Raw genomic sequence first — 15085 nt, 5'->3', positions numbered from 1 at the left:
TAATGTCAAAAAATGTATTCAGGTACCCAAACCAGGGTTTAAAAAAATAATAATAACATGAAATAAAAACTAAAACTTAATAAAAACTATATAAACAATACAAAAAACTAATAATAAAAATATAATGGTATACAATAATAAACTATAATGGTATATAATAATACTATAATAGTATAATATATATATATAATAGTATATACCATAATAGTATATCAATGATACTAAAAGAACACTAAACCAAACTTTGTTAAAAAAAAAACAAAAAAAAACACAGAATTACGCATTGGTGACATTGGTCTCCGTTTTGATTTTTTTTTTTTTTTTTTTTGCAAAATCTTCTCAACTTTTCTTTGGTTTAGTCACATTGGTATATGTGTTAGCTGGACTTTTGTTTTTAATGGGCCTCATTTATGAAACACGAGCAGAACAAATTCATGGAAAATTTGTTCGTAGAACTATTCCTATGTGTACTGCCGATCGAATTAATGTAAGAATTGTTAAACAAATAGTTTACATTGAAATTCAGGAGAAATCACTGTCATCCCACAGATTTTTGACAATTGTCAGCAAGCAATTGTATTGGCTAAACCCCTCAAAAAACCAGACTATTTGCAACAATATAGAAATAAAGTATCAAATTACGCTTACGATCAAACCACGTACGTCAGTTAAGTCCAGCAAGTGATGCCAAGCACTTACAAATCCTACTTGCTTAGTACCTTATGAGGGTCAAGGGTGAAGCTGGGGTGAAGAAAGCTTCCGACGTCTACGTGATTGTCGTGTTCAACTTCGTACATGTTATAGGACGGATTTCCGATCTCTACGTTCAAGCCACCGTTCGCCATGGGCTGCCGCTGAACCTGCTTACCTCTGTGAAGGGGTAATGTATTTTAGGTTTATTATGTGTGTAGCTGTCATTTAACACACTAGCTTAACACTTAATCACTGCTGGTTTACGAGATTTGATACAGCAATATCAATAAATCATGTTTAATGTTCTGATTAGACATCTAATACAGCTAATAACAGATCTGTTTATATATTTACCTTCGACATCTTTTGCAAATAAGGAGTCCCACTGTAACAGAAGTGATGATGCATACAAGAAGAACTAGAGGCACTATTATGGCAATACTCCCTGGAAAAAATAACAAACAGAACACAAAATTAATTACATTTACAGTGTTTACATAAATACATGAAAAGGGAGTACTATGAATGCAAATACACATAATATATATATGTGTGTGTATATGTGTGTGTGTTAAATTAGTTTTCTGATTTCACATTTAAAAACATTAAAATAAAAATTAAATTCCTCTTTCATTTATCACGAACACATCCATAAAATACTTTATGAGTGAGTTGTTCTGCAATGATGCTAATGCTCTCTTAGCTAACATGGCTAGACATGCACAGGAGTTAAAATGTCACGCTGAGATATGTCCTCAAATGTCAGATTTTCTCTGCAGAAATAAAATGAGTGTCTGGAACCGTCTGACTGACGACTAGAAGAAAGGTCATCACTACAAACTCGGACAGAAGGGCAGAGCAGTTGCGTTTTCTCTCCTGACTGACTAACGTGTTATTAGGCTTCAAGATGGAAGACTAGGGAAGTGTTGACTATAAATACACTTAAAAAATAATGAAAACAATTGGTGAAAAATAGTTGAATCTAATTGAAAACATAACATTTCGCCCAATATTTATGTGCGACAATCTTTTTGTACTTTTACGCTGTTAGCTTAACAACGTGTGCTCACACCAAGCTCCATTGGAATCAATTGTGATTGCAATGAAGTTTTTTTTTAGAAAACGTGCACGTGTGTTTGCGAAACTCACTCCCGCTGACGTTTTCTGAGCGGTTGGTCTTGGTTACGGGTCTTTCGCACTGTGTTCCTGACCAGTTTGCAGAGCACCTGTGAAAAGAGAATCAAAAACAAATCACAGCTGGTGAAATTTATAATGCATTGACTACCCAAATCATCATATCATTAGATTTATACAAAAAAAAGGTCAAAATTGACCACTAATTGACCACTTTTCCAACAATAAATAGATTTTTCACCCTGGTGTTCCTTTATTTTATTTATTTTTATCATTTGCTCTATTGATTTTGGTTTTGACAAGCATGAAAACACGTTTTAATGATAAACGCAGGATAAATCACAGGGGGAGGTATAAATCCAGCCCGAGGGATGCATTATTCTTACTTGAAACACATGCAATGTGTGTGTTTGACTTCCTGGATCTAAATGGCATGCGTCCACAGCAGAACTTTACCGATGTGAGAGATTATGCTCTTATGAGAGATGGTGGCGTGAATGAAACGGTTTGAAAACTATGTTTAACCGAACTTCCTGTGGACAGGGATTTTTTCAGGAAAGTTTCCTTTCAGGAGCAGGGAACATCCAGCTAAATAAAATTTTGCAATTCTTAGAACTGCCTGAGGGGCTTTCCATGGATAGGGTACAATATATGATTTATTTATTTTGAACAAATACTCAGTGAAAGGATTCTAAAACTTGGAAAATATTTTTTTATTTGTGGTTTTGAGACAAATAAATTTGAATACCAGTAAATACACAAATTACAGTGATTTTGTAGTTTTCTACTAATAAACAATAAATAAATATTAAATAGCCCAAAAATAGCATGTAATAATAATATATATTAGTGATAAGATATTAAATATATTATACAATATATTATATATATATATATATATATATATATATATATATATATATATATATATATATATATATATAAATTATTTATCAAATTTTATATGAATATTAGTATACATAAAAACTGCCTTTATATATATATATATATATATATATATAAAATCCAGTATATGAATAATAAATTAATTAATTACGTTAATATATTAATATTATAATATACTCTACTATACAAATATTACATAATGACTATTATAATACATATGACAATTAATAAAATAAAATATTTTAAGTACATAAATTGAATTTCAGTTCAACAGACTGACTCGAAATCCTGCTATTTTGTAAGATTTTAATTTTAAGGCACAGTCAAAAAGGTCAAGACTTCTGACAGGCCAAAAATACACATTTTAAGAGGAGGATACAGATATTTTTATACGTTTACATGCAGTATCTCACAAAAGTGTGTACACCCTTCCCATTTCAGCAAACATTTTAGAATATCTTCTCAAATACTATAGAAATGAAACTTGGATGTATTTTAGAGTAGTCAATGTGCTGCTTGTTTAGCAGTATATATTTACTGTCCTCTGAAAATAACTCAACATACAGCCATTATTGTCAGAATACCTGGCAACAAAAGTGAGTACACCCTAAGTGAACATGTCAAAACTTTGTCCAAAGTGTCAATATTTTGTGTGAGCACGATTGTGCACCATCTAGCACTGCCTTAATCCTCCTGGGCATGGGGTTCACCAGAGCGGGACAGGTTGTTGCTGGGATCCTCTTCCACTCTTCCATAATGACATCACGGAGCTGCTGGATGTTAGACACACAGAGCTTCTCCACCTTCTGCTTGAGGCGGTGTGTTTGGGGTCGCTATCATGCCGTTCGGCCCAGTTTCTGAAGGGAGGGCATCATGTTCTGCTTCAGAATGTCACAGTACATGCTGGAATCCATGAAAAAATACCAACATGTCGTATTTCGTCTGTTTTTTTGAAGTCAGCGTCTGCACCTGACGCACAGCACGAGGACTCTTCTTTAGCCTAGGCCATCTTTGTGGAGAGCAACAATTCTAATTCTCAAATCCTTAGAGTTCTTTGCCATGAGGTGCCATGTTGAACATCCAGTGGTCAGTATGAGAGAATTGTACTCAAAGCACAAATTTTAACTGCTCTAATACATGATACACACATTTGTATGGTCCTGTCAAGCAGACAAAAAACATGAACATGATGAATAGGACATATGGCTTTGCATGGTTAAACGACGTACAGCTATTATCCCTTAGGGTGTACTCACTTTTGTTGCCAGGTATTCTGACAATAATGGCTGTATGTTGAGTTATTTTCAGAGGACAGTAAATATATACTGCTATACAAGCAGCACAATGACTACTCTAAAATATATCCAAGTTTCATTTCTATAGTATTGTCCTTTGAGAAGATATTCTAAAATGTTTGCTGAAATGTGAGGGGTGTACTCACTTTTGTGAGATACTGTATATTGTATTTTTTATGCTAGGTCTAACATATATAATATAGGTTTTACAACCAAAAATCATGGGATTTTTAATTCCAAACAGTCACAGGACATCACAGTGTACCATTTTCATGAAAAGTGCCTTGTTTAAACAAACATTTAAAAAACAAAATGTGTTAAATATGGGAAAACAAAAGAGCAGCAAAATGGACAGAGTTCAAATAAAGGACTTCATGAAAATTGCAAACTAAATAAGATGATAAATAATGGATACTAGAAGACCAATCAAAGAGACGTCGTCCTCAGCACACGCAGGACTATAATCACTATATAATCACTCCAGTCATGGCAAACACAGAAATGAAACACACTGAGAAACATACACCTACAGCATGGTGCGTGTCCGGGAAAAGCGAGTGCAATGTGTGTGAAACGTGCTCTTGGAAGCTGTGCGAGTCGGTTAGCAATGTCTGTGTGACTGTGACGGCATTCCACGAACAGGCCAGACACATGCTGGCGGATGGGATTGTGGGAATGTTCTGGAATGTTTTGCAAATTTAATGAACCAGGAAGACCTACTTGCAGCGAGGTTTGTTATAGGCGGTGAGGAAACAAAGGCCCTGGTTCTGACAGTAGTGATCACAAAGGTTAGCTCTCTCGTCACACCTCGGGCTTTTAAACTCGGACGGGCAACTGAGGAGAACGCAACGAGACGAAAGGAGACACATGAGGAGAACAGAACAGAAAAGAGGCCGGAAATACACTTACACACAGTGCAAACAGCTGGAGGCTATTATGCCTTTCTATAAAAGACTGGGCGACGTCAACATGACACTTAATTATCATTATAGTTCAGCCGCTTCATGAACATTAATTCATGAATCCTGTCAAGTACATGGCTGGGAAATATTTCACAAATTAAACTGTATTCTACATAAAACGAATAAAGCCTGCTTTTGGGACTATTCTTTAAAAAAAAACTTTACTTTGTGACATTATTTTCAAGACAATTATTGCAAGGCAAAAAATTTTAAATAAATAATCTCATTCTCATTATCGTAATTCAAAATATAGATAATAAATCAATCTCATTCTCATTCCAATAATGCAATAAACAAACAAACAAAAAAATCTCCTGATATAATAAAAAATTTAAAATATAATCAATAAATTAATATCATTCTCATTACAACAATGCAAAAAATAATTTCATTCTCATTACCATAATGTAAAAAAAAAAAAAAAAAATCTAATTCTCATTATTAATGCACAAAATATAGAATAATCTCATTCTTATCGTGATTCAAAATAATAAATCTCATTACCATTATGCAAAAAACAATTGAATGCTCAGTTCTGTAATGCAAAAATAAAAAATAATATATAATATAATATAAAAATGAATAGATAATTCCCATACTGCAAAAAGCAAATAAATAATATTTTCTTAATTTCTTCATTAACATTAATCTTCATATTAATGCAACAAATAAAATAAATGTCATTCTGTAATGCATTAAATAAATAAATAAAACAAATCTCATTCTTATTACATTAACACGAACACAAAAGAATAAAATAAATTCTCATTCTCATAAGCATAATGCAAAATAATAAAAAAAAAAATCAATTTCTCACTCTCATTATAGTAATGCAAACACATTATTTAAATAACCTCATTCTCATTATCTTAATGCAAATTAAATAAATAAATCATAAAAATAAAATAAATAATTTCAGTAAATAAATAAAATACATAAATATTCTCATTCCCATCACCATAATACATTTTTATGTATATTGAAAGTTGTTTTACAGTGAGGACAATGACCGTTGACAATTATACAAAAAAAAAAAAAAAATTAAATGGTAAACATTAAATGGTAATGAGAATTTGGGGGAAAGTCACACTGAAAAAAATGTGTGGATCACCAGAATATCATTTACTTTAGTATTGCAAAAAAATAATTGTGAGCATATCATAAATATTCAAACTATCGTCCAACCCTACTTGCATATTAAACAAAATGGTAACAGTGTGCCACACATGGACATCTGCATGAAACACAGAGGAAGAACTGCACATTTGAACCAGAAATGATCAAACGAAAGACTACTTTTCAAGTCATGCAAACCACAGACTTGCTGGACACTCGAGTCTTTTTGTTTAATTCCAATCTACATGTAACACAAGAGTGTCTGCAGGGCCCTCTATTGACAGAAGAAGGACAAACAAAAGACAAAAAAAAAAGTCTCTGATGAGGTGATGTGAAATCAAGCAGGTCTGAATGAGCAGGACGCACACTGCATCTTCACGTTAATACACTCATTTCCCAGGTAATATCTGAATGTGTCTGGCCACTGACATTACCAACCCTTCACCTTCAAACACCAAAGAAAAACACAAGATTGAATCATCTGCATGCAAATTGATTCCTTCCCGAAGGGCACAATGGCGTTATCAGACAATCAGTGGCAACAAGAGATGGAAAAAGAAGTGGAAACGAAGACCAGGTGTCACAATAAAGAATTTATGTCCATTTTCAACGAGATTTTCTTTGATAACACAGAAGGGAAGGAAACCAAACAAAGCCTGACTTTAAGAGGGTGATGCATACTTCTATGAACACTTATTCTTCATGAAAGGCCTGCTCTTTACCATACCTTTCATTTCTACTAGTGTGATCCATTCAGGTTCATTTACTGTAGAAAATATAGGCATATTTTCTCATCCAAAGGTTTTTGAGGATGCACCGTCTTCCTTTTCACTGCAGATAAAAAGCCTTTGGCAAGCAAGAAAAGTGGAGGCAGGTAAAAAAATATATAGTCTGGTGGGGTTTATTGTGTGTGGAAGAGAAAAGTAAAAGCTCCATCACATCGGCCAGACAAAACCCGAATCATTTCAGCAAAGAGATGGAGTACGTCCACTGCCGCATTCAGTATCTGTACAATGGCTCAATCGCTTTGTCACTCTCTTATGCTGTCCGTCTATCAATTTCTTTCTTCACATACAAATTATTTTTTCAAAGGACAAGAAATTTCCGCCATTTTATGCAAAAAGGATTCACATTAGTGTGCCGCTATTAGCTGAAAAACGGTTACACTTTCCATCCATTTCACTGTGGTCGGTTTCTCTCACTTAAAAGCGATTATTATATTTGCAAATCCATTTGGTGACACTACAAAAAGCATACTTAGTATGTCTTATATTGTCAAGGTTTCTTGAACCAAAAACACAATTTAAATCTTCACGATCATTTTCCAAACTTTCGCTACTGTACCTTTAAGACTATATGCAAATGAGCTATGTAATGATTGGCTAACCATTTATGAACTCACCTTGGTGTGTTTGTGAGAACTGTATCAACGTCTGATTCGTGAATAAATAATTATTTTACACCTGGGCTGCATCCGAAATCGCATAGTCTCTGAGAAGGTACTTATTTGAATAAGTAATTACTTTGCAAGCGCTAAAAAGTATGAATGTTGTTAATTCTGACATGCTACTCGGCTCACATACTGTTTTTCGCCAACTATATTTTAGGGAAGTATGCTATTTCGGATGCTGCAATTGTCAATCAGAGAGTCAGAGCCAGAAATGTTCAATGAATCAGTTGATTCAGTTGAACCATCTGAATGATTCATTCACAAATCTGAGTGAATCACTGAATCCGGAGAGATCAGTTACTGACTTCAATTTCGCAGACAAAACTATTGTATGGCTTCAGACGTATTATAATATAGCAGAATAAATTGTGTCTCAGAATAAATTGTGTCACGTGTTCTGCAGTAGAAATGAAGCTAGACACATCTTAAAATGACTTTTGGATGAAATGAGATTTAAATTTGTGGGTGTACTGTCCCTTTAAGGGATTTTTATGGTCTGAATGAACTGCTTTTTCCCTTCAGTTTTACAATTTTCTTCTTTGTCTTTTCAACTTGTATACTGAGCTCTTTTCCGCTCACATCTCTCATTGGTTTCCCTGCCACTCTCTCTAATATACAAATATAGAGGTCGATATAAGCGGCCGATTATGGACCCCTGCTGTGATAATTCAGTCTTTTGCTATAATACTCCCTCTCTCTTGTTCACCTTTACAAAACATTCATCCTCCCAAGTCAGATGAGCAGAAAAAAATCCTATTAAAGTGGTTGCCGGAGGGAGTAATTTAAAATGAATGAATCTAAATAACGACAGGCAATTTGTTGCCATAGAAAGCTATTAAGAAATTACTCACTGACAGAACGGCAGGCCCGTCTCTGAGTCAAGGTGGCAGGTTCCGCCGTTATAACAGTATCCGTCACACAACTGACAGCTGGCTGCGATTCTGCCGTTCGTACAGCTGCGAACACACACGTGCACAACAAGGACGAAATTCCATCTGTTTTTACTTGATACTGATACACACAAAAGTGATAATGTAACTATTAAATACACACTTGCAGGCGACGTCTCCAGTTTCTTCGTCTACGATACACGGGGCCCCTCGGCAGCGAAGACATCGGTCTGACTCGCATTTAGGCCCCTCGTAGCGGGTGGGACACACACACTCCACATGTCCCGAGCCGGACAGCGTGCAGCCTTTGGAGTTCACGCAATAATGGTGACAAATATCTGCGATCAGACAGAAAGAAAACCCATTATTATGACTAATCTGAAGCAATGTATGCGAACTTCCTGTCACATCTTAACTCTACAGGAAGTCTTAACAGCAACTAAACTGTTCTGTAAACTTATGACACGTTTTAAGTGCTCTACATAGACAGCAGCTCTAAGTGTGTAAATAGTGCTATTCGCAATTGATTTAAACAGAGTTTGATGTTAGTGTAGCTGGTTCAAATATTATAAAATGTAATGGAAATTGTTAGTGAACTTCATTAAAAACTTTTTTTGTGCTTTTATATTTGTGTTCTTAGTTTTTATAGGGTACAGTGTACATAATTAATTCTAAAGGGAATCATGCATGTGTAACCGGTCCTACTCCGAGCGGGATTCGAACCGGGGTCTGCGGCATGAAAGGCAGGCGCGCTAACAAGAACACTAAAGACCGCAGTCTCTAGCATCAGTCGCTAGTGCGCCTCTTGAGGCCAGGTAAGTGAGGTTTACACAGCTCTTACTGGCCTACGTCCGTTACACTTACCCCTCTAAACCTCACTCCCATCCGGGTCAAGGCACCAAATGTAACCAGTTCTACTCGACCTGCTCCGAGCGGGATTCGAACCAGCATCTCCGGCATAGGAGGCGGGAGTGCTAACAAGTACACTAAACAAGTACACATCATCTAGCGTCAGTCGCTAGGGTGCTTCTTAAAGCCAGGGAAGTGAGGTTTACAAGCACTGGCCTACGTTATACAGGTCCTTCTCAAAAAATTAGCATATTGTGATAAAGTTAATTATTTTCCATAATGTAATGATAAAAATTAAACTTTCATATATTTTAGATTCATTGCACACCAACTGAAATATTTCAGGTCTTTTATTGTTTTAATACTGATGATTTTGGCATACAGCTCATGAAAACCCAAAATTCCTGTCTCAAAAAATTTGCATATTTCATCCGACCAATAAAAGAAGTGTTTTTAATACAAACAAAAAAAAGTCAACCTTCAAAAAATTATGTTCAGTTATGCACTCAATAGTCAATACTTGGTCGGGAATCCTTTTGCAGAAATGACTGCTTCAATGCGGCGTGGCATGGAGGCAATCAGCCTGTGGCACTGCTGAGGTGTTATGGAGGCCCAGGATGCTTCGATAGCGGCCTTAAGCTCAACCAGAGTGTTGGGTCTTGTGTCTCTCAACTTTCTCTTCACAATATCCCACAGATTCTCTATAGGGTTCAGGTCAGGAGAGTTGGCAGGCCAATTGAGCACAGTAATACCATGGTCAGTAAACCATTTACCAGTGTCGTGCTGAAAAATGAAATCTTCATCTCCATAAAGCTTTTCAGCAGATGGAAGCATGAAGTGCTCCAAAATCTCCTGATAGCTAGCTGCATTGACCCTGCCCTTGATAAAACACAGTGGACCAACACCAGCAGCTGACATGGCACCCCATACCATCACTGACTGTGGGTACTTGACACTGGACTTCAGGCATTTTGGGATTTCCTTCTCCCCAGTCTTCCTCCAGACTCTGGCACCTTGTTTTCCGAATGACATGCAAAACTGAGCAACAGTCCAGTGCTGCTTCTCTGTAGCCCAGGTCAGGCGCTTCTGCCACTGTTTCTGGTTCAAAAGTGGCTTGACCTGGGGAGTGCGGCACCTGTAGCCCATTTCCTGCACACGCCTGTGCACGGTGGCTCTGGATGTTTCTACTCCAGACTCAGTCCACTGCTTCCGCAGGTCCCCCAAGGTCTGGAATCGGTCCTTCTCCACAATCTTCCTCAGGGTCCGGTCACCTCTTCTCGTTGTGCAGCGTTTTTTGCCACACTTTTTCCTTCCCACAGACTTCCCACTGAGGTGCCTTGATACAGCACTCTGGGAACAGCCTATTTGTTCAGAAATTTCTTTCTGTCTTACCCTCTTGCTTGAGGGTGTCAATGATGGCCTTCTGGACAGCAGTCAGGTCGGCAGTCTTACCCATGATTGCGGTTTTGAGTAATGAAACAGGCTGGGAGTTTTTAAAAGCCTCAGGAATCTTTTGCAGGTGTTTTGAGTTAATTAGTTGATTCAGATGATTAGGTTAATAGCTCGTTTAGAGACCCTTTTCATGATATGCTAATTTTTTGAGACAGGAATTTTGGGTTTTCATGAGCTGTATGACAAAATCATCAGTATTAAAACAATAAAAGACCTGAAATATTTCATTTGGTGTCCAATGAATCTAAAATATATGAAAGTTTAATTTTTATCATTACATTATGGAAAATAATGAACTTTATCACAATATGCTAATTTTTTGAGAAGGACCTGTATTAGCATGTTGCTAAGCTAACAGTGTAATACTTTAATAATCCAAAATATGACAAGTCCCTTGTTAATTTTGAATTAGGTTGAACTATTTGTATTATTTTTCTGTATTGAACGAAATATTTATAATCCATATTTTTTACCATAAATATGTTTTTTCTACCGAGCTTGTTGCAATGCATTCTGGGATTGCATTATCTGAGAAAGGGCAATTGTGACGCTGAAGACTTTAGACAAAATGAGATCTTATAAACAGGCCTATGATGCCTACAATGTTGCCCGGGTAGTGCACTAGGTTTGAACTGAGCTACTGTACGGCAAAATCATTTATGGTTCATTCGTATGGTAGATTCAAACATATGGTGGATTCATACTCACGGTGTAAGCAGCGTTCCCCGGTGTACTCCGCCAGACAGTGGCACACGGGTTGGTTACCCAGGGTCAGGTCGCATGTGCCTCCGTTCAGGCAGTAACCGTCACAAACACGTTTATCGCACAGAGGGCCGGTGAACCCCAGAGCGCAGTGACACGTGGGCTTTCCTTTAGTAGAAACACTATTTTAGTGACTTTAAATCTGAACTGGATCACATTTATGCAATTACCAGATTTGAATAATATGCATAAACAACTCTGATTTGACCTGAACATATTTGACTCAAGAGTATGTGCTAAACTGAGCAGGTCTAAGGATGTAAAAATGGTACTTCATTTGCAGGCTAATCGTGTAAATCACAGTGTGCTATGCTTGTCTTTGCTTTTTTTAGCCAACAGGATTTGATTATTTGAGTTACTGTGACAGACAAAAGGCATTCTAGCGGGGATTTACGAGATGTACATCTGTTGGGCATTGATTTTGTACGTGCGCACGTTCAGCACACACTCAAAGCCAAGGGATATTCTGTCTACTGTTGGTGGTCCATCTGCCAGCTGGTGCGAATGACAGTTTTTTAACACAAAGACGCCAACAGAAACAATTCCTGGCTGTTTCTCAGACGTTTATGGGCTCCAACTGGTTATCCTCCAGCTTTTGGTCCCTGCCAAAATATTATTTCGGAATAAGAAGGCAAAACAGGGAGCAGTGATTTACGCAATGCTTTAGCAGCGATATATTTTTCGTAGAGGTTACGATAACAAATTGGCAGAGGAGCGTCTGGTGGATTCTCATGTGGTTGAACAGCCAATAACAAAAAGATATTGAGTGAGCATGACGTTGCACTTTGGGGAAAGAGGCTGTTGGGAGTTGGTGGGCAAGAATGTGAGTGTATGTGTCAGGGGAATTACAATAGCGTTTGCTTGCTGGAACAATTACCAACTATTTAATTACCTGTCCAAAACCCTGATGTCCATGTGTACCCAGTCTTTCAGCTTGGTAAATTAATGAATGGAATTCCTGTCATCATTTACTCACCCTCATCACGTTCCAGATCAATTTCTTTTTTTATACTTTAATTATTTTTTTATGGCCTGTAAATTGTATGGCCATTGGCAGGTGTGGCAAAAAGTTAGTATATATATATATATATATATATATATATATATATATATATGATATATGATATATATGATATATATATATATATATAATTTTTTTAAGGAAAAGACTTAGTCTTGGTCACCATTTATTATTACAAAACAAAAATGATTCAATACTTATATGTAGAATAATGGATTATTTTTGTACAAAACTTTTGGTGTCAAGTCAACTCCACAACAACCAACAATTTTGCCACTGATAGTTTTTCGAAAAAGTTAGTGTGCTTGTTTACCATCAGTAAAGAACATACTTGAGGCAAAATATGAGTAGAAATAAGGCAGAAAAATGTTCATGATACAAAAAATTTACAAATATCATGCAGGAAATAGCGCTTACCTAGTGGTGATCCCGTGCAAGTGCCTCCGTTGAGGCAGTAGTCCTTACAGTGGCTGATCTCACAGCGTTCCCCGGAGTAGTTCGGCCAACAAAAACAGCGCGATTCCCCTCGTTCGTTAGTGATACACCGACCTCCATTCTCACAGGCTGGACGACAAAGATCTCCTGAAATGCACACGCATTTTAACCTTCAATCCTTTAGTTAAGCTAATTACAATTACTAAGGATATTTTTACATGGATTTAGTTGTCGGACAAGGACAGTAAGTGTCCTGTCATTTTTTCCATTTGTATACAAAATATGAATATAAAAAATATATATAGTTTTATGCTTACAACATAAAACCAACAATGCTAAAAGGCTTTAGTTAGAAAAGACGACATATTTAAATTGAAACAAGGGAAACTTCCCTCAAAACAAGGCTTTGAGGGAAGTATTAAAAAATGTAATTTATTGATGTGCCTTTGCTAGAAAATAAACGGATTATTTGCCAGTAGTTTGGAGAATACAAACAGAGATTATATTGTAAAATATTATATAAATTATATATTCATTCTTGCAATATGTTTTGTACATAAATACAAATTTATCATGCCCCAACATCTTTTGTGTTTTAAGTGAACTGAAGTTAAATATTAGTTCATTAAGATTAATGAAAAATAAGAATGTTTAATATAAAATTATATTTTATCTTTTACTGTTTATATCTATTTTTTTTTCTATTTTTTTTTTTTCAATTATTTGAAGCATGAAAATATGTGCATGTATTTGAGATTGATTTGATCAGGCTTAGCATTTCATTTATTTTCTATTTGTATCAAAAGTTGTATAATTATGTTGATATATAAGTTCTGCAAGTTTATATCTTGTTTTGCCTCACTTGTTATATATATTGGTACATTTTTAAATATATATTTAAAGTACAGTACATTAATTGTTCTAGGCTACTTCTAATTTTTGTTGCAAGAATGCTCTGGATGGTTGCTAGGGTGGTTCTAAAGGTCCATTCACGTCAAGAATGATAACTATAAGGATAACTACATTGATAACTATATATTAGCATCCACACCAATGCATGATAATGTCCTGTTTATTATAACACGCTATAGTTGTGTCGACTGCCGCTTTAAATGCTCGAGCTTGTTAAAGCAGGATGGATTCTGATTGGCTGTCATTGTTTTTATCATTCATCAGCTGGAAAAAAATCATTCTGAAAGTGATTAACAATATCGTTCCTCTGAGTTATCGTTATAGTTGTGGTGTAGACACTTTTTTACATTTAGAATGACTTTTAAAACTATATCTTTATTGTTATATCGTTATAGTTATCGTCCTTGGTTTGAACGGACCTTAAGGAAAAAAAAGCCGTTAGCATGAGCAATCACAACACTGTTTCTCACTGCTAATCAAACAAGCCGTCTACTCTGACTGAATGAATCCTAGCGACACGATCTCTGTCTTTTCTAGCATGTAGGCTTCAGGTGTATTGTGTGTGTGGGCAAAGGACCCAGCATAGTAAACACTTCAGTCAAAATTACTCAAGTGAAACATTCGAGTTTGACATGCCGAGCGCTCGGGGCCTCTCTAACACTAGGGTCACACTAACACTCTGTTAGGGATGTAGGAGCATCCTGCCATGTGCGTTTTGACAGATGTACCTGAGATGTTGGTGTCCGTGCAGGTCCTGTTCACCAGAATTTTCCCCTCAGGGCACACACATCTGGCCCCGCTGGGGTTCAGCAGGCAAAGGAAAGCGCAATTCATCTTTGCACATGGGTTGGACACTGAGAGACAGAAGAAGAGAAGAGAAAACCAACATAAAATGGGATATATAATGCCATGCTAAACGTGGAGTTCAGAGAAACATAAAAGAGCAGAATATTGCATCTTTCATAGTGCCAGCACTATACAGTGTGTTTGCCTGAAAGATAAAATTCTTCTAGCATATTACAAACTATCTATCTAAAACCTTTTAGTTCACGGAGTAGTGTATGTGAGACATTATTTGTTTGCCTTTTTTATTTGAGCTTTTGGAGGTTGTATTGAAGACCATCTTTAATAAAGCCTTCCAGTGTAAAAGCACATCAGGGAGCGATGACACTTCCCATTATACCAGCACGAAGACAAACAACAGAAAG

General features: G+C 36.2%; 1 protein-coding gene across 4 annotated transcripts in view; it reads right to left on the bottom strand.

Moving 5' to 3' along the window:
* lrp1ba (low density lipoprotein receptor-related protein 1Ba) overlaps nt 1-15085 on the bottom strand; it is a 320154-nt gene that overhangs the window by 6324 nt on the left and 298745 nt on the right. For 3 of the 4 annotated variants that reach the window (XM_056256617.1, XM_056256619.1, XM_056256620.1), the window contains 9 exons: nt 14606-14731; nt 12948-13112; nt 11456-11617; nt 8610-8784; nt 8408-8512; nt 4749-4862; nt 1843-1919; nt 1048-1138; nt 720-870 (listed from right to left, as the gene is read on the bottom strand). In XM_056256617.1, the coding sequence (XP_056112592.1) occupies nt 720-870; nt 1048-1138; nt 1843-1919; nt 4749-4862; nt 8408-8512; nt 8610-8784; nt 11456-11617; nt 12948-13112; nt 14606-14731 (1166 nt within the window). The remainder of the gene's footprint in view (nt 1-719; nt 871-1047; nt 1139-1842; nt 1920-4748; nt 4863-8407; nt 8513-8609; nt 8785-11455; nt 11618-12947; nt 13113-14605; nt 14732-15085) is intronic. The other variant, XM_056256618.1, reaches the window with a different exon arrangement.

Source organism: Rhinichthys klamathensis, unplaced genomic scaffold (assembly GCF_029890125.1).
Source record: "Rhinichthys klamathensis goyatoka isolate OS25496 unplaced genomic scaffold, OSU_Roscu_1.1 h1tg000127l_1, whole genome shotgun sequence".
Taxonomy (NCBI): domain Eukaryota; kingdom Metazoa; phylum Chordata; class Actinopteri; order Cypriniformes; family Leuciscidae; genus Rhinichthys; species Rhinichthys klamathensis.
This window is presented reverse-complemented; position numbering and strand designations above follow the sequence as displayed.